Source organism: Phragmites australis, chromosome 2, assembly GCF_958298935.1.
Source record: "Phragmites australis chromosome 2, lpPhrAust1.1, whole genome shotgun sequence".
Lineage (NCBI taxonomy): Eukaryota > Viridiplantae > Streptophyta > Magnoliopsida > Poales > Poaceae > Phragmites > Phragmites australis.
The window spans coordinates 47,473,514-47,501,475 of record NC_084922.1 but is presented as its reverse complement, the minus strand read 5'-3'; the positions used below and the strand labels follow the sequence as shown (position 1 = coordinate 47,501,475).

The 27,962-nt window shown below is 43.7% G+C and overlaps 4 protein-coding genes across 5 annotated transcripts; 2 read left to right on the top strand and 2 right to left on the bottom strand.

Annotated features, from left to right (window-relative positions):
* Positions 1–363: 363 nt before the first annotated feature.
* Positions 364–4,144, top strand: LOC133909362 (uncharacterized). Of its 2 annotated transcripts, none has more exons than XM_062351762.1 (7): positions 364–740; positions 1,459–1,530; positions 1,840–1,907; positions 2,156–2,303; positions 2,384–2,467; positions 2,853–2,939; positions 3,017–3,789. In XM_062351762.1, the coding sequence occupies exons 1-7, from the start codon at positions 567–569 to the stop codon at positions 3,017–3,019; spliced, it is 636 nt and encodes a 211-aa protein (XP_062207746.1). In that variant the 5' UTR covers positions 364–566; the 3' UTR covers positions 3,020–3,789. The 2 variants fall into 2 exon arrangements, with proteins under 2 accessions (XP_062207746.1, XP_062207745.1); XM_062351761.1 differs by lacking the exon at positions 3,017–3,789 and adding an exon at positions 3,798–4,144 and having other exon boundaries at positions 367–740.
* A 907-nt stretch (positions 4,145–5,051) lies between these two features.
* LOC133909361 (uncharacterized) lies at positions 5,052–16,047 on the bottom strand. The gene is made up of 5 exons (XM_062351760.1): positions 15,966–16,047; positions 7,464–7,689; positions 6,577–6,635; positions 6,035–6,216; positions 5,052–5,461 (listed from the first exon to the last, which is right to left on the bottom strand). Exons 2-5 carry the CDS (start codon positions 7,630–7,632, stop codon positions 5,386–5,388), a joined length of 486 nt encoding a protein of 161 aa, XP_062207744.1. The 5' UTR covers positions 7,633–7,689; positions 15,966–16,047; the 3' UTR covers positions 5,052–5,385.
* On the bottom strand, positions 8,041–9,015 carry LOC133908282 (uncharacterized). The gene is made up of 3 exons (XM_062350274.1): positions 8,941–9,015; positions 8,763–8,847; positions 8,041–8,582 (listed from the first exon to the last, which is right to left on the bottom strand). The coding sequence occupies exons 1-3, from the start codon at positions 9,013–9,015 to the stop codon at positions 8,041–8,043; spliced, it is 702 nt and encodes a 233-aa protein (XP_062206258.1).
* Positions 16,048–20,946: 4,899 nt separating the features above from the next.
* Positions 20,947–23,670, top strand: LOC133909360 (fructokinase-1-like). The gene is made up of 4 exons (XM_062351759.1): positions 20,947–21,544; positions 22,563–22,895; positions 23,105–23,221; positions 23,291–23,670. The coding sequence occupies exons 1-4, from the start codon at positions 21,152–21,154 to the stop codon at positions 23,411–23,413; spliced, it is 966 nt and encodes a 321-aa protein (XP_062207743.1). The 5' UTR covers positions 20,947–21,151; the 3' UTR covers positions 23,414–23,670.
* Positions 23,671–27,962: the final 4,292 nt, after the last annotated feature.

Here is a 27,962-nt window from a genome sequence, read left to right as displayed (position 1 = left end):
ATAGTCAAATTCCTTCTTAAAAACCGACGTCTATCAGCTATTCTCCCGACGACGTTTATCCTAACACACCTAGAGCCCAGCTCAGACAAGAGGGAACAAAAAATTTACAATAAAATCGCTCATAAATTCATTGCAAGAGACACAATCACGCAGAGAGAGGGAGGAAGAGAGAGAACACAAAGATGTATCAGTAAGTTCCTGCGGACAAAGAAAAAGATTTTCTTGGAAGATATCCTTTGTCCAGTATCGTGTGTCACTATCAACTCATCTCCCACTAGCTGCAGTGGAAGATATCCATTGTCCACTAACCCCCCAAGCCCAATCACTCAGTCATCATTGGAGCCCATAAATAAACAAACTAACTGCAAGCAAGTTGTAGGAAAAACTGTAGGAAATGATAAAATAACATGGAATATTAGAATAGCAAAAATAAGGAAAGGCTACAGCATTTTAGTATTTCTTCTCCCTTCCCTCTGTCCTTGTTCTTGGAGTTGTTGTCCCGAGAAGCTAAAAAGGCCCCGCCTTTTGGCTCGTTCTTACCTACTCCAAGAAAGCTAGGGAGAGGGATGGCGCGCACCGAGAAGGTTGCTGGCGATGGCTGCTCCGGTGGCGAAGGCCAGGTGGAGGTGGAGGTCGGGTTGGGGGTGGACGGCAAGGGGGTCATAGAGTGTCGGATATGCCAGGAGGAGGGGGAGGAGGACGCCATGGACTCTCCCTGCGCTTGCTCCGGAACACTCAAGGTGAGCGCTCTCCTGTCCCTTCCTCCCTTCCTCTATCTCTAGAAGTTTCTTTGCCTGGATGCTGAGGAATCGAGCTGAGCTAAAGTACAGTGGTTGGTAGAATCGAAGTGTAAGTATGTTGATTATTTGCTACCTTCTTCATGGGCCTGAATGGATTTCAAGATGCAGTTTGTGTTTTGGTTATGTTTTTTTCTTGGAAAAACTCTTCTGTTTCCCCTTTCTCTGCCTAGAAGTTCGCCCCGCTTCCTTCTTTTTGGTGATTTTTTTTTGAGGGAAACTTTTTGGTGAAATTTTACAATCAATAAACTCTATTTCGCCATCTCTAATAAATTTAGACTGCACGCTATAGGAGTGGCAAAGTTCTATTAAGTGATTGTTTAATCGTCATCAACTAAAGTTGCAACTTTATCTAAAAAAACTGAAGTTGCAAGGTGTTACCGTGTTTCATCTGTTCTCCTTTGCAAGTTGAAAGGTGCTCTTCTAGTGTTTGGTTTGTCTAAGAAATGTCATTGGAATTGATTGAATGAGTCTTCAAAAATGCGATGTCGATGATGAAACAGCCATATTTCAGAATTTTCAGATCCTAGGCCATGCTTATCCTATTCTATATTCCGTTTTCAGTCGTCAATAATTGTTTATGCCCCCTGACTTGTTCTACACGTGACTTAGGATTATCTGCTGAATAAAATGCTAATGGTATGGTGTTGGCTGTATGCAGTTCGCCCACAGGAAATGCATACAGAGATGGTGCAACAAGAAGGGGAATATTACGTGTGAAATCTGCAACCAGGTGGGTTTCGGTTATTCTGTTACAAGACTACCACGTAGCAATGTTGCATTTTCTTTTTTCCCCTAAAAAATGTTGCATTTTCTTTTCTTTTGTGTGGCACTGTGGGGCATCATTTCTTGGTGGTAGTCGTTGTACTCTATCCGGGTTATCGATTTACTTAGATCTAGTAGGTTGGTGAGCAATCCAATTTCACGGCAACCGCGTTGCAGAAGAAACAAAAGAAATTGAAAAAATATGTATCGTTTCTGATTTTGCTGCTATTGTTGAAGAAGTCTTCAATAATTGCTTCTTTTTCCTATATGCCTACAGGTTTACTCCCCAAATTATGTCCTCCCTCCAACCAAATGTTGTTCAGGTGAAATGGACATGGATCTTAGGTACTTACAGATACAATCCTTAATGCTTGGATCAATTTGTGGAAATCAATCCTTTCATTTATTTTTTGGATATCAGCTATGTTCTGTGGAAGTGGTTTGAAGAATTTTTTTGGATCAATTAATGCAGCACTATTGTTTTCCCAAAAAATTTCAGTAGCAATGCAGCTGCTGATGCTCCAGTTTCTGGATATCCTTTGAAGTTGCCCAATGTAGATATTCTAAACTTGTGACTGTTTTATCATAAACAGGCAAAACTGGGTTGGACGAATTGATCCTCATGATTCTCATTTTCTAGCCATTGCCATCGCAGAGCAGCAGCTGCTGCAAGCTGAATTTGATGATTGTGTGTCATCAAATTCTAGTGGTGTCACATGCTGCCGAACCATTGCTTTAATTGTATGTCAAAGAGACCCTTTCTTCGTAAACATATTCTTATTTGTGCTGGAGATCGGAATCTAATATCGGCTTTACTGCAGTTGATGTTCCTTTTGCTTGTGCGCCATGTAATTGTTATTGTGAGGGATGTTAGCATGCTACAAGATGCAACAGTGCTGTTCAGTGTGAGTTCAACAGACCTAAATCATTTTCTTTAAATTATGCTCTTAACATGTTCTGCTAAAATGATGTGAGCTGCTTCTGTTTAAATGTCCTAATGCCGAAAAATAATTAATCTCTAGAAAACCATATGCACCGGTGGGTGCAAAGGAGCTAAGGAAGAGCTAGTACTTGAGATAAATTGTTTATAGTATTTTATTAGCTAGGATATTCCCTGCTCAACATTTGGTTATGCTTTTCTTGGAAGCCTGAGGCAGCTTGATTGGCCTTTAACTGATTCCAATCCACTCTTGCATTTGTTGCTCAGGTCATTTGAGATTAGCGAAATCAAATTTTTATTTTTCCATCAGCACTACGTATACAGGACACTAAATCTTTCCTTTATTTCAGGCAACTCTTCAGTTCGCGGGATTCTTTCTTCCTTGTTATGTTATAGCCCGTTCTTGCTATGCTTTTCAACACCGGAGGCGAAGACAGGTACACTTCCTTTCCTGCCAACTGCCAACACTGATACAAGCAGAACTTTGGACCAAATCTAGTTGTTTTTTTGGAAGTAAATGGCAGGAGCACTGGCTTTCAATTAGAAGAAAGAATAGAAATAAAGTTTCGGCCCCAATCCACTGATCAGGACCTAAGAACCGTTAGCAATATCTACAATAAGCTGGAAGGGAGACAACTACCAAAAAAATACACTCCCAGATGGCTTGGTCCTGTTCTAGGCATTTTCCTCAATGGTTTGTTGCTGCAGCTCGTCAGGGAAGAAAGCCCTTCTCTCATCGATGTCCTCATTCATCCTGAAAGCCCTTCTCTCATCGATGTCCTCTTTCATCCTGAAAGCAACTTGTTCTGCATGTGGTTCTTCACCCTGAAAAATGCATAGTGATTTGCGGCCTATGGGTAATGAGTACATGAACATCTGCGTGCCTGAAATGTGACATATTGTTCTGTGTAATGTGTTAAACATCTTATATTCTTATATATGTCAGGGAATTAAGAATATCCGCCAAACTCAAATCTCAGAAAGCAGGAACCATCCTATATTCGTAAAGTCACGTTTAGCCTTCTATTGCTTAGATTTTTCAAGAACGTTCTATCAGTTAGATTTATTCACGTGAAATTCTTCTCTGAATTGCTACCTGTAATCCTCAATCAAGACAACCCTATACTGTTCCCAATATAATGTCGGCTGCTGCTTGAATCCAGTGTTGCTCGGTTGAGCTCCTCTGGTTTATTTCACCATGTCGCCCACTGCTATTCTCCTGGCATATTTATGCATACATGTGCAATTTGTCCGAAAAGAACAGAATCTAACTTGTCATATTGGTTATTATACAGGTGTAAGGGCTGACTCACCTGACCCTTGAAGAACACCAGGCGTACAAACAGAACCCGTCTCGGCACCAGACTACCAAGTACCACGAAGGAAGGCAGATGAAGCTTGCGAAGTAACGCTTTCTGTTGCTTCCAGCCTCCGCGAGTCATTTGGCCTCTCGCCTGAAAACGTTGGCGGTTTTGGTCACGTAGTAGCGAGAGCAGCCGTCGTGAAGCTCAAGTGTACATATGAGAACAAGGCCTCTTACATCTGCAAAATGTAACCTCACACATTTCTTATTCGAAATAAAAGGAACCGGCGATCACCGTTCAGCTCAAACGAAGCATATTCTTTGAGCGCTTCTCTGAAATTTCTGATGGTTGGTTGGTAAATTCTGTCTCTAAAATATAAGTTGATTCTTGCGTCATCTTTTCACATATTATTCACTCATCTAATAAAAATCTCTAAAATTAGAATAATTTATCTATTTTTTTTTATCTATCATCGTCCTCTAGCCTTTTCGTATATTACTAGTTATAGATATAAGACCTATTTTACCAATAAGAAAATAAATAAATAAATTAGGAATGAAATTAATGAATAATCTTTTTTTATCTTATCTGAAAATTATGATATCGCTCCTGATGTATCCATATTTCATACCTTAAGTTGATGTTTGATATTATTCCATTCAATATTTATATTTCATACCGCATAGAAACTGTCCTGCTATTGGTTAAGTCGCTGCGCGAACATGCGCGCGGTTTCTGTATCGCTTGTGGGTGGAATCACGGCCATCTCCAGGCAGAAGCGCCCTTCGCCGGCCTGAACTGCGTGCGCTCACCTGGTCATCCGTGCCGTGCCAGCACCGTGCGTCCATGCGCTGCCTTCAACCGCCGATGACCTTCCAGTCCCAGGCCTTCAGATGACCTTCCAACTGTCATAGCCTCGTGCGTCTCGCGTTCCCCCGCATGGCGTCGCTTGCCGGCCTCGGGTAGCTGGCTACACTACGTGCCGTCTCCCCGGCGTCGGCCACTTGTGCGTCCATGGCCGTGGTACACTACGTTTTTTCTCCCGAAACGGTGCTGCCGCGCTGTTGGGCCGTGGTGGCCGTGCATGAGCCGGCGTCCACTTGTGCGTTGCAGCAGCTGACCTGAGTCTGGATCGTTTCCATTGGATTTGCAAATATCTGACACTTTCTTCATTAAGCACTAGCATAAATGAAACCCTCCAGGTCTCCAGGCAGAATTTGTGTACATTTGCTCTTACAATGAAGATGAAAAAAACGTGGAATGAAAGCACATTTGGCATTCTTTTACCCACTTTATTGAGGTAAAGGTCCAGGAAACAACTCTAATTTTTCATGTATCAAAGTACCAGCTGCCTAACCGTAATAGCAGAACCAATGTTCCCTAAAAATACAACAGAGCAAATTTAAGCCATAAATAATAAATTCTCTAGCAAAACATTTGCGGTGTACGCATGCTGTTCAGAATTGGGTGCACATCTCCAGCGGGCTGCGATTTTGCTTGCAAAGAACTAAGCTCCGTACGGTTTACTGGGATTTCAACTTGGAAATGTCTTGCAAGAACAGGAACTCATCTCAGACTCTCAGCTGTCTGATTTCACTGGCTTCACCTTCTCCTTGAGAAATTGCCGAATATGCTCCCGCTTCCAGTTGTCGATCCTGCAAGTTCAGTTGGTTATAGATTTTTAGTAAATGAACCAATGAACTGAAAACACTGCTTTTACCATACATTAGGTATGTCCTGTTTACAGGAATGAAAAAAAAAAACAAATTGTTGAGTACAACAGCAACATATTTCATCTATGAAAGAATAGTGCGTCAAAGAAAAATTCAGGCCACTTTAGCAATGGCCTAATGTGAACATACTACTGCAGCTATATAAAGCACTCAAGTGCCACTGTACCAGTATATGACCAGTTTTGAGTTCATAAAACTATGTTCAAATGAGAAGTACCATGCAGACACAAAAACATCCACCATGTCTCTGCCTATTGCATCAGTCATCAGATATTCAGATTATTCCGTGAATTATGTGACAAAATTTGATGAGCAAGGAGGACAGGAAGCAGCTGACATATACAGTGCGACTGCGCCAGCAAGGTAGCCCATAATGAATTAAGGCAGAACCTTATGAAAATGGTTCGGGCAGCCTTGTAATATTTGCAGAAGTGCAATAATTTACATTATTCTCCCAGAAACTATATGCTTATTCTCGAGTTAAGTAGAACTTGCCTTATGGTCTCCTTCTGCTCATCCTTGTCATCAAGCATTATGAGCTTTGGTGGAGAGCCATAGGAATAACGGGCTTCAACATAAGGGAAGTCATCTTTATCCTCTTCGAGGAAGCTAACAACTTCGGGATAAAACACCAGCTTTCTCATACACACCTCAACAATTGCACCGGAGAATGTGAGCTGCATCATGTAATAAGTATAGTCAGGTATTATATCCGGTGGAAGTAAGGCAAAATTTTGTACTTCTGATACTCATGTTCATCCTAAAATAAAAGGCATCATGTGAGTCTTGTGTACATGCTACTAGGTACGTTTAAACACTACATCTTACAATTGTGTCTAAAAGAGCTAAAAGCATTGATAACAATGACAACTAACTGGCCAACCCTATAAAATCCAAACACTATTCACGTGAATCAAAAGACAGTCAGAATTTACAGAAAATGCAGTATAATCCAAAAGCGAAAAAATTACTATTGCCGATTAGAAGTAAAACACTCGTCTTCGTTATCGCAATTCATAGAGATCCATTGTTCATACCTTACTGATAGAATCGTCTGAATCCTCAGTGCAACATTTACGACAGTCCTCCACTAGTTCTGCGGACAAACCAATAAGTTGTTCAGAAACATCCAATTTGCACGAGTGAAAAAGACCCCCCCCCCCCCCAAGGTGTGTTGGCAATAGACGGTGGTAATGGAGCAATTGAAACAAAAGATTTCATCCAAAAAACAAGCAATGAACACGCTTGGTAAAGTATAGTGCTCCAAATTACAAGATGATAACAAAATGAATTCTTTTTCAAAACCGGTAGCTTCAGAATGCTCCTATAAGGATAAACCAAAACAACTGACCCAAATAGTGAGGTTCCACAACCATCACCAGCTTGATGGCTTGATCTAGACCTGCTAAGTGCTAAGCAAAGGACAAGTCTCAAATATGCGATCCAATTGATGTCGTCTTAATGCACAAGAGCTCTTCAATTCAGAATGTCCCCCACAAACGTCATACCCTAAATCGAGGAGATCACAGTTTTATAGCCTGTACCGAGCTTTATTTTATTAACAAGATGAGAACTTATATCCCAAATTGTACGAAGAAGCAACACGGGGAAATCTCAAAATCCCATCGAGCTTTTGTTCTCTTAATTGAATTGACAATAATCTGTGATCCAAAATCCTATCTTACCTTACCACCCTAAAAGTTTCCCTGGACTAGTGTGAGCCAATTTCCCAGCTGCAAACATCTCGATCCTGATCACTCCTCGCAGATTTCGCACTCCAAATGAGTAAATCTGAGATTGATAAATTAGCATCCGTATGACTCTGGAGTCCTACGCAGCCAAGGCCTTCTCGGCACAGATCGCAAATCTTATCGGTAGCACATGACGAGCAGCTGCAGCACGAGAGAGGACGATAAGACCATACCTTGGTCCTTGACGAACTCGGCGAGGGCGTTGCAGTCGGAGCAGAGGGCGAGGCCGGTGAACCCCAGCTCCTCGCACTCCCTCGCCCCGAGCCGCTCGCCGCGGCAGAGGCCGAAGCAGCAGATGAGCGCGGCGGCGACGGCCACCGTGACAGGGAGAGATCGATCCATCTCTCTTCTTGCCCCCACCTCGGCTGTCCCCGACCAACGAGCCCTCGCGAGCACCACTACCACTGGTGGCGGACCCAGCTAAAATTTTTAGGTGGGGGCGAATTAGAGCGAAAAAGTAAATTAAAAGTAAAAATATACTCCACACCGCATTCGTATATTGCAATCATATAAATTAAAGTGTGAACGGTAAATGAACGACGTAAAAGAAGATTTCCGATGATACCTCTAATATAAAGAAATAAATAACAGGTCTTACACCAGCACCATATAATTTAAAATACACCAAAAGATAATGAATCAAAGCAACCTGTCAATTTAATAAAGATCAATTAATTAGTAATAATAAAGTGGTCATATGCCTTAAAAATTGGTGAAAATTACGAGAATATACATACTACTAGTAAAACACTAAGCACGTCTAGATCCTTTAGGTTTCCTCGGCAAGTCCATTTTGCGGTCTTTCATGACTTGAAAACTCTTCTTAATTTTATCACAATTAAGTCCTTTAAAAATCTCCTTCTCAATGTAGCGCACCAATAAGTAATTGAGCCAATCATCGGACATCTTATTACGCAAATCTGTCTTGATTAAGTGCATAGCCGAGAATGCTCTTTCAATTGATGCCGTTGCCACTGATAGAATCAATACTAACTCAATGAGGCGATAGACCAATGGAAAAGCAATATGCTTTTCAGTTTCAACCATCTTCACGGCTAAACTTCCAAGATCATGACAAACAGTGAAATCATCAATTCTTTTCACATGTATAATGAAGGTCTCAAGTTGATCTTTTATAAGAGAACGATCAACAATTGTGAAATATTCGTCATAGATCTCCGTTAGTCGAGCATTCTTACCAACATCAAACTTAGAGAAGGAATTTCTTGGATCAAGACAAGAAAAATAAACGAGCAACTCCGATGATACCTCATTAAAGCGATGATCCATCTCTGTGATAATAGCATCAAGTATAGTAAAGAATGTATCAACACGGTAATGATGTTCTTGAGTGATTAAGTTCCCATCAAGTCTTGATCGACCTCATCTTGGTATTGCCTCATCCATATTTGGTATTGGAATATGTTTTGCAACACAAAATGATTTGACTTCTTCCAATAATGGTTCCCAACCTTCAGAAACATTTCTGAAGGTGATCAAACGTGCTTTCACATCAATAAGCAATGACATGGCTTGAACAATATTTTGATCTTTTCTCTGCATCAGGAGAGATAAATCATGTGTAATACGAAACACTTTCAACATCAACTTCATGTTTAAAACAAAGGAAAAGCTCTCCATTTTGCGCACCAAACCACCTACTCGACCAGGATTATGTTCGTCCTCATGAATCATGGCCAACACCTTGACTATGGAATCCCACATTGACTCAATACGAACTAATGTTGTAAAATGAGAGCCCCATCTTGTATCTCTAGGTCTAGTCAAGTTTGTGCTTTGGTGCTTCCCCCTTCCTTTAAAAATCTCACCACTCTCCAACTTTGCCAAAATGGTTTCGCGATGCTTTACAAGTAACTTATCCTTCCTTTGCAAGATGAACTAATACTTGTCACAATCAAATTCATATAGTTAAAGAAATTATCAAAAGATGAGCAACAAGTTGCAACAAAAACAATGACCAATTGTAATTGGTGAGCAAAACAATGAACATAGAAAGCATAAGGGTTCTCATCACGAATTTGTTTTTGCAAACATTGAATTCACCTCTCATGTTTGAAGCTCCATCATATCCCTGCCCTCTTAGTTTAGCAATAGATAAACCATGGTCAGCAAGAACCTCAGTCAAAGTAAAGATGGCCAAATGGGCCGTGCTTATTGGGCCGGCCCGAGGCACGGAACTGTAGGCACGGCCCAGGCACGGCCCGGCCCGAGCCGAGATGGGCCGGGCCGGCACGGCACGAGGCCACGGGCCGTGCCTGGGCCGAGCGCGCGGCACGGCGGGCCGGCACGGCACGGCCCGGCTGAGACGGGCCGGCACGGCACGGCCCGGCCCACGGGCGGCACGGGCACGGCACGGCCCGGCACGGCCCGGCTCAGGCACGGTTGGCCCAGGAGGCACGGCCGGGCCGGGCCGGCACGGCACGCGGCGGCCCATCACGGCACGGCCGGCCCATCACGGCACGGTCGGCCCGGCACGGCACGGCCCACCGTGCCGGCTCGGCACGCGGCGGCCCACGGCACGGCCGGGCCGGCACGGCACGGCACGGCCCACCGCGGGGGGGCACGGCCCGGCCGGCACGTGGGGCACGATGGGCCGGCGGGGGCACGCGGGTTAACGGGTTAAACGGGCCGGGAACGGCCCGTTTAACCCGTTAACCCGATATTTTTGAATTTTATAGCCGTTTTGTGACCGTTTGAGCTCCAAAAAATTCGAAAAAAATTGCAAAAATCACCATTTTTCACCTATAAATAGAGGAGCACCTTGCCCTTCCATTCCACACCAGCAACACCATTTTCTCTCTTGTTTCCTCCTCTCATTCTTGTCTCAAAGTTCGTGAGAATTAGCGATAATTTGGCAAAATTAGTTTGAATTATTGCAAAAAAATCCGAGCAATTCCAAAATCGTCATCCTGCTGATTTGCTATCTTGAAGTTGAAGAAATCTTGGTGATTTTTTTGCATCGTTGTTGAGTCTTATTTTATTATTAGTTTTATTATTTGATTATTTCTAACTCTGAATATTTGCAATTTTTGTAGTGTCATTCGACATTGATCATGGATGCCGGTGATCATGATACATCCATAGATCATGATTTTTTTCTCCAAGGACTCACAGGGGACTACGGCCCCTTTGATACTAGTGCTGCAGGTGATGATGGACCCGACGGTGAACCTCCGGTTGGTTCACATCCAGATCCAGGTGATGCAGCAGGAGTGCCATCGTCAGGCTCTACAAGTGCGCACACATTAGCAAGCAGCGGGTCTAAAAGATCAAGAGCCGGTACTTCCGATGTTTGGCAAGACTTTGAAAGGATCTACAAAGAGAAAGATGGGGTAAGTGTCAGGTATGCTAAGTGTTATATTTGTAAAAATGAATTATCTGCAAAGCCCTCGGGTGGAACGGGGCACTTGAAGAGGCACGCCATAAGTTGCAAGCGAAAGAGTGGAGCAGCCATGAAGCAGACGGTGTTGCAGTACAACCCCGACGGCTCTGTTCATCATTGGGAGTACGACTCTGCCAATGCTCGAAAAGAGCTATGTCGCTTCATTGCAAGAGCGGATCTACCACTCAATATCGGTGAGTCTGCTGCATTTGAAGATTACATTAAGCAAGCTCATAATCCTAGGTTCACGCATGTTTCTAGACAGACAACTAGTAGGGATATGGTAAAATACTACAATACGTGTCGTAGCAAACTTAAAGAAATGTTGCAAACATGTACATTTTCAGTTGCTTTGACCTCGGACATATGGGCAGGTAGGGCTAGAGAGGATTATCTTAGTGTGGTTGCTCATTTTGTTAATAATGATTGGGAATTAGAAAAGAGAATAATAGGTTTTCGCTTGATTGACAACGCGCATACCGGTGAAAATATTGCTGAAAAAATATCTCAAGTAGTTGCAGACTTTGGCCTCACGAATAAAATATTTTCTATCACTTTAGATAATGCCGGTGCAAATTCTAGAGCAATGGATATTCTTACTCCGTTGTTTAGTACCTATGCTGAATCTTTCTTGTTACATCAACGTTGTGCTTGTCATATTATCAATCTTATAGTAAAATCCGGTTTGAAGAGGTTATCGCGATACTTAGAAGATTTTCGTACTGCAATATCTTTTGTGAACTCCTCTAACCAACGAATTGCAGCATATAAACAGTATTGTGTTGCAATGGGTGTGCGTCCACGTAAGTTTGCTCTGGACATGCCGGTGAGATGGAACTCTACTTTCTTGATGCTTAAAAATTTGATACCATATAAGAGCACATTTGGTGTGTTTATTCATACACATTACCATCAGCATGGGGGTCAAACTTTACTCACGGAAGCGCATTGGTATGTTGCTGAAAGGATACTGGAGTTTCTTGAATTTTTTTATGATTCAACTGTGAGTTTATCAGGAGTTTATTATCCAACATCTTGTTTAGTAGTGCATAATATTGTTGAAATTGCTACTCATTTAAACAACTATGAAAATGACAATCTTTTAAGAGATTGTGTAGTTCCTATGAAATCTAAATTCTTAAAGTATTGGAAAGAAATTCCTTTGTTATACGCTTTTGCCTTTATTTTAGATCCTAGAGCTAAAATTGCAGCTTTCTGTAGAGTTCTCGCAATTCTAGGTGATGCTCTTGGCCATGATTATTCTAATTATTATACTAATGTTCGTTCTAAGTTATTCGAAGTTTATAGTAAATATGAAACAAAGTATGGCGGAGTTCGCCTGCAACGACCTCCACTAGCACCCACAACAAGTAAGAAGACGACAACGTGGGGAAAAATATTTGGTGCAGGTTCTTCATCAAGAAGTTCAGACTCTTCGTCACGATCGTCTACGGGCACCGGAATTCCAACATCCGGAGGGGAGCTAACTACCTTCATCGACAGTGACGTTATCAGCCACGAACAAGAAAACTTCAACATACTGCAATGGTGGCATGAGCACAAGACGAATTATCCAGTTCTTTCACTGTTAGCGCGAGATTTGTTAACGGTTCCTGTATCTACAGTTTCTTCTGAGGCTGCCTTCAGTCTTACAGGAAGGATAATCGAAGAGAGAAGAACAAATCTGTCAAGTGAGATGGTTGAAATACTCACCATAGTAAAGGATTGGGAACAAGCTGAAGCACGAATGCAACACACTGCAGAAAATACTGAGCTTGAAGAATCATTCCAAAATTTGTATCTAGATGCTGATGAGAACATGTAATTTTAAATTTTCTGAGCTAGGTTGTACTCTTTTTTCCTTTGCTAGAAAGGTTTTTAATGAGGCAACCTATCAATAAAGCTCATTTTTAGAATTAATCATGTGCCCCTATTATTTCTAAGTTTTTTTATTCATGTTTTTTGTTTATTTTTTTAAAATACCCCCCGCGGCCCCACCCCCACCTACCTCTCCTCTCATCCCTATAAATACCATCTACTCCATCTCAAACTCCACCCTGCCCACCCATCTCTCTTTTCCTATTTGCTAGCCAAGTAGCCAGTATTCACTTCACATCAAGAAACTAATTCCATATTTCAATTCATGGATCAAGGCGCCGAGAACTCAGGTGTATGGTCTCAAGTGTGGCAACATTTTGAAAAGGTCTTCAAAGAAATTAACGGGGAACAGGTAAGATTTGCTAAGTGTAATATATGCAGTATAGAAATAGGTGCCAGATCTTCACATGGAACGGGACACTTGAGGAAGCATATGAAAAATTGCAAGCAAAATTCTGGGGTTTCTAATGAAACCATGTAATTTTCGGAGCATAATCATTGGTTGTACTCTTTTTTCCTTCTAGTAGAAAGGTTTTTAACGAGGCAACCAATCAATAAAGATGTTATGTATTTATTTTCCATATTTTTTATTGTTTTTTTGATTTTTTAGCTATTATTTTTGATTTTTTTCCTATTTTTTTGAGTGCTGACGGGCCCAACGTGCCTCCACCGTGCCGGCCGGGCCCGTCGTGCCTTCCCGTGCCGGCCGGGCCCGTCGTGCCTTCCCGTGCCGACCTGGCCCGTCGTGCCTCCACCGTGCCGATCGGGCCCGTCGTGCCAAACGGGCCTATCGTGCCTCCACCGTGCCGAACGGGCCCATCGTGCCGAACGGGCCCATCGTGCCGGCCGGGCCCATCGTGCCGACCGTGCCGTGGGCCGGCCCGGCACGGCACGGTGACAGTTGGGCCGTGCCGTGGGCCGACGGCTCGGCACGCGGGCCGGCACGGCACGGCCCGTAACAGTAAATGGGCCAATCGGGCCGTGCCGATTTCGGGCCGTGCCGAGATGGGCCCGTGCCGGGCCGGCCCGATTGGCCCATTTGGCCATCTTTAAGTCAAAGCTTTCTTTAATGCATTTGAGGTTGTATCTTCAACATGTTTAAGACCTAGAAACCTTTCCACAACCATTCCTTTTTTTTCACAAACCTGCATGACACAATGGCACAGTTAGTTGCTTAACACATCGAGTCATCAATGAATATTTCAATATAATGCATAAAAAAATAACTACTAACCTCACAAGTACAACCATTTGCTCTGCTATTGAGATATCACGAGATTCATCAATTAGAATGGAGAAAAGACTATCCCCAATCTCTTCCTTTATCACTTCAGTGATCTCTTCTGCACAACTTTGTGTAAGGTCCTTCTGAATCTTGTGAGAAGTCATGCGGGTAGTTTTTGGACACAACTCATCAAATGCAACCCTTACCTCCTCATTGCGTTTTTTTAACCAATCAATCATCTCTAAGAAATTGCCTTTGTTTAAGGAAGAGGCAGATTCATCATATCCACGAAATGCGTGACCTTGCGAAATGAGATAACTTGCAACATCTAAAGCAGCAGTCAAACAAACTTCATATAGCATTTCTGTGTCTTTAGAGTTAGAATCGATCTTATGGGAGATACTCGCCCTTTGATTCTTAAAATCCTCGATACATAACCTTGCTTTATTGTGGCAACCTGAAACTCCACCAACATGACCAGATAACCCTCTATATGCATGCTTCCAATCATCATACCCTGTCTTTATGAAAACCACATAACCAAATTTTTCATGCTCGGCTTCTTGCCTAAAAAGAAAGCAATTGAAACAAAATGCGGCATCCTTTGACACACTATACTCCAACCAATCATAGTCCTTAAACTATTTCGGTTGAAAGAGTCTCCAATCCTTTCCAACGCGCTTGCGAGGAAAATTATGACCTATAGGTTGGGTGGGGCCTCGCAATAAATAAGCTCTCCTAACCTCAGATTTAATATTAACATGAAATCCCTCAATTGGTATTCTAAGAGCCGGATCAGCAACAACATGAACAAGCGGGTTAAATTCTACAATAAGGACAATACCTTCTTGTTCATTTTCTTCTTGTTGTGCTTGTGGTTGTGCATCATCAACACCAATCTCAACTTGAGCTATATTAGATACTATGGCTTCAATGGCAGCATGGCCTTCAACTTCTCCGACTATGGAATTGGCGGCATTGCGACTTTCATGGGTGCTTGGGTGGTTGGAGCTCGAGGACCACCACTCAAACTTGTAAAATAGTTCTTCAAATCTACACAATAAGATAATAAGTACATGTTACACTAAGCACATGAATGACTAAGCAAATTGCTAAATTACAAAATATTTCAATCAAATAATAACGAATTTTACCATTTATTTTAGTCTTCTTGCCGATTCCTTTGTTGTTGTTCCTAGTGGGGTTCGTGCTGGTGGCACCGCGGCCTCGGCCAATGCCAACTCCCACCGGAACCGCTACTGCAGCTGAAGCAGTAGCGCGGCCACAGCCATGGCCGTGCTCGGCAACGCCGGCAGCCGGGGCACCTCCGGCCTCCTCTTCCTCCATCAAGGCAAGTAGGCAACAAGAGGTGGTATGCTGGGTGACCTAGGGAAGCCGTCAAGCGTCAAGCCACATCCCAGTGATCCCACAGTGCCGCACGAGTCATGATCGCACCGGATTGGATTGGTTCGCAGTCGTAGCCGAGCTGGTCGCCGAGCACCGCAGGTCCGCCGACCGCCGTCCGCCCGTGACCCGTTCGCAGCTGGGGCTCCCGGATAGCGCGGTCGCGCCCACCGTTGCAGGTCCGCCGTCCGCCAGCAGCCAGCAGGGGCTCCCAGAGTCCCGGATGCCGGATCGTGCCCAGCGTCGCAGCCTCGCAGGCGTCGTAGAACGGAAGAAGCTAGAAGGCTAGAAGCCGCCGCCGGCTCGGCACTGGGGGCTGAGGAATTGAGGACCGATGGGGGCTGGCGGCTGCCAAGCTAGGAGATCGATGGGGCAGTCCTGCGATGGTCGATGGGGACTGCCGGAGCTCGGAGATGGACTGGGAGATCGATGGGGGCTGTTGGAGGCGGACTGGGAGTTTGGGAGATCGATGGGGGCTGGTCGCTAGTTGCCTGGGAGATCGATGGGCTGATTGGCTGTCGCATGTCTGGCTGAGAGTTCGGATGGCCAAGGGCCCAGGGCAGATGGGGATGAGGCCATGAGGGGATCGATGGGTCACAACGAAATTGAAATATAGTCCACCGGCCCACTGCAACAGCATCAATAGATAACAGCACGCCAACACCTTTCTTTTTCACCTCCGGTCGGCTGGAGGCACGCAGACGCAACCACGCCAGTAGCTGGGGCGGTCACCCCACCTCACCTATAGGGAGGATCCGCCGTTTCCACCACCACGAGTCGACGACGACGACGACTAGGGGCAGTGCCCTCTCCGGCTTCCCCACGCTATCTTTTTTCTTTTCCACAAGAGCCCCTGTACAGGACGAGATGGAAATTTGGAACACTTATATGGGCCTGATCTGCAAACTATGAAAATACGGGCTGTGAGCCTGTGATGAAATTTGAAAGGCCCATATTTCTCGGTAATTACAATTTACAATTCTGAACCATGCTTTCCTTAAAAAGAAAAACTCTGAACCATGCGATCTTCGTTACCGTACAGTTTTTTGTACTTCTTTCTTTCAAAAAATGCTGTATGTATTTTCCTGAGAATCATGTTCTTTCGACAATATATTATCGCATGTTTGAAGGTGAGCCATCCGTGGAACGTCAGGACAGGCGATTCATCGTATGGCATGCTCTGTTTAGTTGTGGAGATAATTCTCGGTGTGGCACGGATGTTAACGAAATTCTCGATTTATCACTAAAAAAACTATAGTTATTTTCATGTTACCAATTTAGTTTTTTATCTTGTAAATGTCGTTACCGTTACAACCGAGGTGACAGTAGTGAGAGGCCCCGGACGCGGCAGCATCGATCGTCCTGTGCTGCGATGTTGGAAGCAATTCCATGTTACGATCCACATGCTCTCCTCCGCGCGCGATATTGGCACGTGAAGCAAAAAGGCCACGCCCAGCGTATGTATTCTACTGTCGACTGTGATTCTCGCATGCCGCGAACACGGCGAGCTTGGCGACCTCTGAAAACACGAGTAGTTCATCCGAGAAAACCTCTGGCGAGACACAGGCACGCCGGTGATCTGCAGAAAAAGTTGGTCCACCCGCGTGGTTTTTACCGGATTCTATTCGCCGCAGGTTTTATGAGCGTGAACCGTGTGATTGCCAGTGCCTTTACCCACGCATGCAGAGTAGTTTAATCGTGTCGGCTGCCATTGATAATTGCCTGTGATTGCATCTGACGTGATGATGATGGGTGAGGTCAAGAACAGCAGGTAAGGAGCTTGCAGTTTCTTCGTTCCTTTTTCATGAGTTGGTGGTGCAGGTGAAGTCAGATTTGCCATCTAAAGTCTAGCTACGTCAGGTCGAGTGACGCTGCTATTCTAGTTGTTCTCATGTCGTCGGGTCCCTCTCGGTCCAGGCCTCAGCACATAACCAACACGGCATGTCGAATCAAATAACTGGCCTTTCACAAATGGCGGGTATGGTTGTAGCCCTAGTTGCTGAAAGCTGAACACAGGAATCCTTCGTCGTTGACAAAAGTTAGAGCTAGCGGATAAAATGGAGTCAGGAGCTGATGGCTGTGAGACCATAAAGTTAAGGCCGGAATCCTAGCCGTGGACCGTAGAAAAACTGAAAAAGCAATGGCACCGGTGCCCAACTCTTCGCTTGTTAAAGTCCTAACCCGTGCTCAGCATCATCCAGATGGGATAAGTCTCTCTTTTAAGAAATTTTAGTACAATACGCAGACGAACGCACAAAAAAGATAAGTCTCGAGAAAAACAACAGTGCTCTGCTCCGTTCTTTCGAAACTTAGCCCATCTCGGCATCTTGCACACATGACGCACCCACGGAAGAACACAACCTGAAAAGGCAGAAAAAGACATGTACTACTCCCAAAAGAAATGGGAAAACATGCACATAGCAAAGTGACAGGCAAAGTAATCAACATAACCAGGTCATCAACGTGTACAGCTAAACTGTGTGGGTGCTGCACATTGTCTCGTGTATTTCTTTCTCCGTTCTTCAGGTTACAGAACTACGGTCTCGTCTTGCTCTGCTTCGTTCTTGTTGCTTCTTTCCAGTTGGCAGAGATGCTGAGGTGTGAGACCGTGAAGGCACAAACATAGATTGCTAGAGAAGCACTGCACATCCAGTGCAGCTTCCCTCTTCTCCAGGGCAATACCAGCTGCCTGCGTGCAACACCATGCCCCTTGTCCTGAGCACTGGGGCGGAAAAAGTATTCGGTCACGCCTCATAACCTTAACAGTTTAAAACTAATTTCAAAATATCATCTCAAATTAGATTTTTATTACTAGACTATATCTTGACGAAATTCCTACCGTCCAGCTGAAGCACATTATGGTGCCACTTAAACAAACCGCTACTCGCTGAAGCACGTTCTGAACAGTGGTGCCAGTTAAACCAACGGCTACCGACCACCAGGCAAAGTTAGGTAGAGCTTAACATTGTAATTTGTTCTGTTTTTCCTTTCCCTGAAAATGGTCGTTGTAGTCTGTGGACAATATTTGCTCTTTTTGTTGCGCTATTAGTATAAGGATTTTTACGGTACATTCTACTCCCTTGGGTAGGGTATTATGGAATTTTTACATTAATAATTTATTATGTATAAACCTACTTTAAATTAACATCCACATGTTATACATGATGAAAGCGCTGATCTAGATATATACCAAGCGATCTTTCTTCAAGAAACCTGATTGTAATTGTGTAGCTCACATGATCGAGAAGTTTATATTGGGTAACAGAACTCATGGAGAATCTGCCTCCGTTATCCTTCATTAATGGCATAGCAGAACATAGTTTCTCAAAATGATAATTACGGTATGATTTAGTTCAAATAAAGTACTTCAGTTCTCCATTAAAAAACTACTTCAGTTATCATCCAAACGGAGGGGATTCGTAACTGAACTTCAATCGGCTGAAGAATCCCGGTTAGTTGGTGGGGATTATCGGAGTACTAGCAATTGCACCTATTTTTTACATACGTAGAATCAATACAGTATATAATAATTTAAATAAGTATAGAAGATAAATAATAAAGTATTAAATCTATTTTTAAAATTTATAGAAGATAACTATTATACGTTTATGTATGGAAGACAAATAAATTAAGATTAAATATATTTTTGAAAGTAGAAATGGGATCCAGCTTTACACGGTGATTGCTTGATCAATTCAGTGAATATGTAGATCAATCGGATCTTTTATAACTCGGTATATTTTATAGGAATATAGCTATAAATAGATGAAAGAGAATCTTAATCAGTCTACTCCGTTGGATGGAAAATAATGGAGGGTCGATAGAAACAAAGGGTGCAATAAAAGAGCTCCTTAATATATCATCCGAATTAATGTTTAGATTTTGAACTGGGCAGCACGACCGGACCACTTAAATACCGTAGTGCTGCTAGCTAGAACTAAGAAAGTTTTCTTTCCCTTTCTCTTGTTTGCTCCTCTTTAATATCTCCTAACCAACTATTGATAAGGATCCTTTCAATATGTACCGGTTAATAGTTTGGTGATCAAATGATATATCAGGATTATTTATTATACTGAGATTTATACAAGAGAGTTAGATAATTTTTTTTATAAAGATAGATAAGATAATTAAAAAATATATAAGTATTAGTTAGGAAGGATAAACGATGTAGACCATGTATACATAATGGCGCGCGGAATTGTATTTCACATTCGGCAGCAACCACTAGCATTTCACAATCAAACACCGGCGAGAATTCGATTAAGAAAACAGACAAACAACACAATTAAACATACAAGAAATTATTAAAAATAACACACTTGCTACCTCACGGGAGAGGATGGCCATTGGAGACGCCGAAACAGGCAAGAACTGGTGCTCTCCCGGGGTGTGGGAGGCCGTGTCTGTGTAGCCCACCCTTTACGAACCGGACGGCCAGCCACGTCACTCTCAGCTGGCCCACTTTGGATTCCTTAGCTCGCTGCCGCGTGGGTCCCGTTGCGTACGTGATCAGCTGGAAAGACCCGTCGGGATGGAATTGACACGTTGGAGCCAACTGGGTTTGGCTGGAGTTCTCGATGTTTGTTTGTGATTTGGGTTAGGTGCTTCTAGAATTGAACCCCAAGTTGTATGGATTAGGGAGGCGATGGTTTTTTCCTTGTCACCTCTTAGTTTATTTTTAAGTTCAATCTATTTCTTCGTCCATAAAAAGTTGCAGAGGGTGGTTATCATAGATTCATAGACATCCTTAAAGCACATCGAAAATAGAGATTAAAGAATTAAATTTAGAAAATCACACCATTATCTTTATGGTATCTATAAAACCTACTAGTGTGTGTTTATTTATAATTTGTGTAAGTCAACTGTCAAATAGTATTATATATTTTCGAAAATACAAAATACATACACTTTTATTCCAAATAAAACTCATAGTATCTGGGCAACATTTACCTTGTGAAGCATACGACACGAAAAGCAAAAGTCAATTTTTTTTTGTTATTTCTCTCTCTTGAAAGTAATGTCATGTTTAGTGAACCTTCTTATTTCTTGGTATATATAATGAACATTAGCATGATAACTCAGAGAACTTACATATGATCAGAAATGACTAAATTTAGATTATATATTCATCTAAAAAAACTGAAAAATGACTAAATGTAGGCTATATGTTTATCCAAAATAAATAAATCAACAAAATAAATACTCGACATATGCCAATCCACACCAAGCTTTTGTTAGAATCATTCCAAACTAAAACAGAAGAAACCTGACAAGTTAGACAAACATGCAATATCATCAATGTTTGTTGTTTCAGATACTTACCCTCATATTTACGACTAGTATTTTCATCCTCATACGCTTCTTTTTCTTATTTAAATGTTATAAATGATTGATATAAATCCATAATACAAAAGATTTTCATCCTATTACAGATATAAAAAATAGGATTCACACAGCATTATAGCAGAAAGCATGGTATTAACTAAATTTACAATGTAGTCTTAAATTAACTACAATCGTCAACACCATTAGTCATCTTGCTACGCTATCCTGCAAAACTTAATATAGCTGCGGCTGTGACTACCACTAAAATGGGATTCGGTGACTTCAAATCGCTACGAGCCGTTACATCTCGAGATCGGAACAGATTTATGCTACAGTGTTGCTACATTTTGTTCTGGTAACTATGTCTACGGTATCCCACGCCTCAATACATAACCTCTCTAGCTTGACCGGGGGTTGGATCCGCCGCCACCACCATCGGCTCCCATCCGTCTCCACCGCGAGGGAAAGCCGAGCATTCAAGCAACCCTCCTCTCTCTCCTCTATATAACACGCCGCCAAGCCACCTCACCAGAGAATTCCCCACACGCGCACGCGCACACCCCTCTCTTCTCTTTCTCCGCCTCTGCGTCCGTGAGCGCTTTGTTGTTTGGGGGGGTCAAGGGACAATGGCGGGCGGGCGAGAGCTGGTGGTGAGTTTCGGGGAGATGCTGATAGACTTCGTGCCAACGGTGGCGGGGGTGTCGCTGGCGGAGGCGCCGGCCTTCCTCAAGGCGCCTGGGGGCGCGCCGGCCAACGTCGCCATCGCGGTCTCGCGCCTCGGCGGCGGGGCAGCCTTCGTCGGCAAGCTCGGGGACGACGAGTTCGGCCGCATGCTCGCGGCCATCCTCCGCGACAACGGCGTCGACGGCGGCGGCGTCGTCTTCGACGCTGGGGCGCGCACCGCGCTCGCCTTCGTCACGCTGCGTGCCGACGGGGAGCGCGAGTTCATGTTCTACCGCAACCCCAGTGCCGACATGCTCCTCACCGCCGACGAGCTCAACGTCGAGCTCATCAAGAGAGTAAGCCTGATTCTTTGTGACCTCCCATTCCTACCGTTATCTCCGTGATCTAGGGACAATTTGATTGATTCCATCGAGTACAATAGAATCATTGACCCATTTCTTGATTGGATCTGAACGCGAGCGCTAGGTTTCTTGTGCTGATTTCGCGTGCGGTTTAGGTTGCGGCGCCTGTAATTTTCTTGGGCTCGTTCTTGTTTATTACGCTTAAAGGTGTCATTTTTCTTTCTTCTAATTTGGGAGCTTTGCTGCTGAATCATTCCCTGGAATCCAAAGATTCCTGGGCAAAATTGGCGCCTTCGTTTCTGGTTTTGGTCGGATCTTGTTGTGCGTTCTAGTTGGCGAATTGTTCTTTGCTGGATCTGGTCATGTGGCTTCTGTGATTCATCCTGACGTGCATAAAAATTGGGGGAGACAAAAAAGTAATCCAAAGGGGAGCCGTTATGAAACTAATCAAACCTGTGATTCTTGGATCCATCGACGCGAGCTGGCCTTGTAGAAATTATTAGCCTTGCCGTGTATTAATGAAAACCACTGGAAATTTTGTTTCTTTGTGGTGCGCAATAATTGTGAGCATTTCAACTGATGTCACGTAGTTCAGCACTTCAGCTTGTGCCCACCCAGATTCATTTAACCTTTGGAAAACCTTTGCATGTTTCGTGTGATGGTGCTAAGACATAAAAGAAGAACTATACGTGCCAGACAGCTTGTTTGATATGTGAATTCGGTAGAGAGTATCCCATTTTTTACCTGCACAACTTGAATTAAATCGAGGCATATCAGGTGCTGCTAGATGGTTCGATGATCATGCTCAGGTGCTGCTAGATGGTTCGATTTGATCATGCTTATTGAAAATATGGATAAAATCTATGTCTTTTGTAGAATTTACTGAAAAATGTGTGCACTCCTCATGATATGTCTCGGACTTGAGCCGGTTAACTTGCAACAAACCTACAGAAACACACTGTCCATTTCTCACCCTGTTTGGTTAAATTCTCATAAATTGTAATGTGTTCAGGCTGCAGTCTTCCACTACGGATCAATAAGCTTGATTGCTGAGCCTTGCCGGTCGGCACATCTGCGTGCCATGGAGATTGCCAAAGAGGCTGGTGCACTGCTCTCTTATGACCCGAACCTGAGGGAGGCATTGTGGCCATCCCGTGAGGAGGCCCGCACCCAGATCTTGAGTATTTGGGACCAGGCAGACATTGTCAAGGTCAGCGAGGTCGAGCTTGAGTTCTTGACAGGCATCAATTCAGTGGAGGACGATGTTGTAATGAAGCTGTGGCGGCCTACCATGAAGCTGCTCCTGGTGACTCTTGGAGATCAAGGATGCAAGTACTATGCCAGGGTATGCTTTATAACTTTGTGCTAGATACTGTCCAATGAAAACGGTTATTTATGCTGAGTATTCATGGCATGTTTATATCGACATTTCATTAGGTCCTGTCAAACTAAATGGGATGTGTTCATTTTTAGTATATAACTTGCACAGCTACTACTGTGACTTAAGACTTCTGCTGCAGCTGAGATTCATAAGTTTGCTATACTTGATTGCAGGATTTCCATGGAGCTGTCCCTTCCTACAAAGTACAACAAGTTGATACAACAGGCGCAGGTGATGCATTCGTTGGTGCTCTGCTCCGAAAGATTGTCCAAGATCCATCCTCGCTACAGGTAAGCTGCCCACAAACGTCCTTCAGTATTTACTGTGTCGCAGAAATTTGATGTCTGCTGATTGTACAGGATCAGAAGAGGCTTGAGGAGGCAATTAAATTTGCAAATGCATGTGGAGCAATCACCACCACAAAGAAAGGGGCAATCCCGTCGCTGCCCACTGAAACTGAGGTTTTGGCGTTTTGCAGCTGATAGAGAATGCATAGATCATCCTGTGTGCTATGATTTTCACTAGCTTCGACTTCTGCGAATTGTATCGTATGCTGATCTGGATCAGGAGCAGTGGGCACTCCAAGATACCTGACCTTTTTGTTTACCCTACTTCCCTTTCTGAAAGTTTTTTTTTTAGAACTCTACTTCGAATAAGCAGAGCCTTCTATATCACAGTGCCTTTGATACAATTGAATAATCAATATTTAATTGTAGCATAACTTTTCATTTGTACTGAACTCTTCCAGTGTTTTATGAATTGCTTTGGGTTCCATTTGAACTGTGCAATCTTGGCCCATAACTTCTACTGAATGGTTAGCTTCATTTACCAGATTCTTTATAGGAGGTCTGAAACTATCCTGGAGTTTGGTTTGAGGTTCAGAAAACTTAAGTTCACATGTGATCAACTGGAAGCCTGAGCAGTTTGATTGGTAGTTTAGTGTGTTGTTGCATGACCTGACATGTTGCTGAGGAATATACCCTGCATTTGGCAAGGCTGTCTCAACTCTCATATGATTGTTTGCTTAAGGTGGATCTGAAAGCTATAACTCCGTTGCACTTTACCCATTTTTTATGTGAATTTTAAACTGTAAAGAGCTTAAACGCTACGTGAAGAGACTGCTAAACATTTTACATGCGAATAAACTAAGGTGGCTTTTCCGTGAAAATTGTTGGAAAGTACGCAATTCAACTGTATTACCAGCCCCCAAAGGGGAAGATGTACAACTGTGTCTATACACATATGCAAGAAACACCCTGCGCTAGTAGGTAATTACAGTGCATGAATATATACATCTAACACCTCTCTCAAACTCACGGTCGATCAACACACTGAGTTTGGAGAGGAAATAGCTATGTTGGACCCTTGTTGGTGCCTTTGTGAAGAAATCTGTTAACTAAAGCTCTAAAGATACATACTGAAGAGTCACAACCCCGTTTTGCATATGCAATCTCATATAGGAAGCATCAACTCCGATGTGTTTGGTAAGTTCATGCTTCACGGTATCCCGAGAAATATTGATCGCACCGGTGCTATCAAAGAAGAGAGGAGTCGGTGCAGTAATCGTCACACCAAAATCCTCAAGAAGCCACCATAGCCAGGTGACCTTAGCTGTCAATGCCACCATAACCCGCAACTCAGTCTCAGCACTCGAACGGAAAACGACTGTCTGCTTCTTGGTTTTCTAGGCAACCAAAGAGGATCTAAGGAAAATACAGTAGGCAGAGAGCGAACGATGATCTAAGTGATCACTAGCCTAGGTCGCATCAGAGTATGCCTGAAGCTGGAGTGAGCTGGAGCGAGGAAAAAAAAAGACGACGAGAAGCGGTGCCATGAAGGTAGCGCAAAACACGAAGAAGATGAGTATAGTGTAGCTGAGTGGGAGCAGAAACAAACTGACTAAGGACGTGAACAGAGTGAGAAATGTCAGGACGAGTGATCAGTGAGAGCAGCACAAGCAAGAAGGTCATGAATGTACTTCTTCTGAGAGAGGTAGATGCTGTTAGGCGTGGAAGAGACCCCGATCCCAAGGAAGTAGCGAAGGGGGGCCAAGTCAGACATCAAGAACTTGCCACTGAGATGCTTCTTCACAAAGTCAATGAACATAAAGAAGAAGAAGCATGCGACCACAAGAAGAAGTGTGAATAAAGAGAGTTGGGTCGTGGTCGCTAGGCTTAAAGCCAGCATCAGTAACAACCGAAGAGAAGCATTCAAAGCAAGCCCGACGAGCTTGTTTGATATCATATAAAGATTGACGCAAATGACAAACCATGCCATCAGGAACAGAGTATCCAGGGGGTGGCTGCATGTAAACCTCCTCACACAGCTCGCCATTGAGAAAAACATTCTTGACGTCTAGCTAAGAGATGGACCACTGGCGAACAGAGGCAACAACCAGAATAGTCCAAATAGTGGTCATGTGAGCAACTAGAGCAAAAGTCTCATCATAGTCATGGCCATGTTTCTGCTGAAAACCACGAGCCACAAGACAAGCCTTGTAGCGCTCAAGGGAGCCATCAGAGTGGGTCTTGACCTTATAGACCCACTTGCAAGTGATAGGAGCGACATGAGATGGTAAATGAACAAGTGTTAGGGAATGGGTAGGCTACATTAGCCTAAAACAAAAAATTTCTACTGCATTCACCTAGGAAACTATGCAAGTAGGTGAAAGTGCCTAGAGGGGGGGGGGGGTGAATAGGCTTTTCTGAAGATTAAAACTAAAACAACGGATTAAATCTGCCAGATACTCCGGTGAAGGTCGGATACTCCGGTCTGGTCCGGAGTATCCGGTCTAGTCCGGAATCTCTGATCTATACAGGAAATCAAGAACAACTACGAATTTAAGCAAGTAGCTAGAATCTATAGTTGAAGCTAGGTCTACTAGTTATCACAGAGCTAAAATAACAATTAATACTAGTAAGATGATCACTAAGGCAATTTATATGAAGAATCACAAAATCACACGATTAAGCAAATTGCACGAATAAGAACGCGAGAGATTATCCCGGAGTTCGGCCACCTCACAAAGAAATGCCTACGTCTCCGTTGAGGAGCTCACAAAAAGCTGGATCTTTTCCAACCCTATCCTCTTCTAGCGACCACAAAGATCAAGCTAGAATTTCCTTACTCAATTCGAAGTTGATTACAAACTTCCCGTGGCACTCCACAAAGTTTGGGTGCTCTACGGGCGACGCCTTGCCGTCTAGAAGCACGAAGCTTCAAGAGTAATGATCACATCGAATGCTCGAGGAAGAACTCAATGCTCAAGTGGCTTAAACCCTCTCCAAACACAAACTCACTAAATTTTGCAAACTTTGCACTAGAGGTGGTTGGAGTGACTTTGAATGCTCTTAAAGTGCTCAAAGAGTCTAGAGTTCACCAGCAACAGCAAGCCTTTAAATGCCATGGGGTGTGGGAGTATTTATAGCCCTCTCTCAAAAACTAGCCGTTACTGTTCTGTCAGACCTGACCGGAGTATCCGGTGAACACCGGAGTATCCGGCCCCAAATCCAAAAACGGCGTCAGAACGGTCACAAAACGTGTCAGAACTAGCCGTTACAATTTTGTTAAGTTACTGGAGTCTCTGGTGAACACCGGAGTCTCCGGTTCTGACAGGGCTTTCAGAAGGACTAAGTCCGGAGACTTGCCGGACCCTCCGGCCTCTCCAGGTACCGGAGTATCCGGTGAACACCGGAGACTCCGGTCTTTTTATCAAAAAGATTAAATACTAACTGAGACACCCATGCCGGAGTCTCTCTCGGAAACTCCGGTTAAAACTTTTTCTCCTACCGGAGTATCCGGTGAACACCGAAGACTCCGGTCTTTTTCAATAAAAATAAAGACTTAACCGAGACTCTCTGGCGGAGTCTCCCTCGGAGACTCCGGCCTCAAAACCCACAAACTACTGGAGTATCCGGTGAACACCGGAGACTCCGGTCTTTTTCCAATAAAAATAAATCGGAACCGAGACTCTCTGCCGGAGTCTACCTCGGAGACTCCGGACTAAACACTGAGTACCGGAGTATCCGGTGAACACCGGAGTATCCGAACTCAGTAAACTTTTGCAGAACTAACCCAGTGTCTGTGGGTTAGTGTGTCTCTCAACTTGTTGGTTCTAAAGGATATTTTGAGCATTGAGACACTAATCAAGCAATCAAATGCAACCCTCTTAATAGAGCGGCTATCCTAGACTTAATTTCAAAAATAAAAGAATTTAAATCCTATTGAGTACTCGTAGTTGCTTCTCATTTCGTTTCGACGGGCATCAAATGTCATATGTCTTCTCAACTAGGACTTAAACCTGTTCATAACTTAGATAAACATATTAGTTCCTTAATCGTTTTGCCATCAATAAGCCAAAACCCACTTAAGGGGCTTAGATGCACTTTCAGTAGGAGATCATAGACCGTTACCACATGAAGTGCAGTGCAGCGGAATAAGAGTTGGAGTAGATTGATACAACGTCGTGAGTGTCAAACTCCTCGAACGGCTTCTTGATCAGATCCGCGACCAGCACCGCGCAGGTAGTCACGCTCCTCGACCAACTCCGAGCAGGTGGTCGTGCTCTTCGACCAGCCACCGAGCAAATATGTCGTTTCCTCGACCAGCTCCAAGTGGTCATCTCACGCTCTGCGACCAGCACTGAGCAAGTATGGCTCTTACCCCTTCACGCTCCTCCCATGCCTCTCTTTATAAAGAGCTCGCTAATTGGCTCCCATGTTGGAAGCTCTTTTGGACTCACACACCTCATGGATCACAATCCAATCTAACCCATATACGTATCCAATTCATATGTTTTGTTCCAACCCATTAAGTATGTGGCCTGCTAGGTTTATGTATAAACAGCTATGACTCAGAAACTCTTACCAAACTGAAATCAATAGCGGTCATTAGCAGGACATGTTGACTTCTGAGTATACACAAAGATCATATCAGCTGGACCTTGATATGCACTTGCACTGATCCCTTTGCCTCACGATACCAGTCGAGCTCAAGGTGAGATATGTGCCATCATGATTAACTCTTTAATCA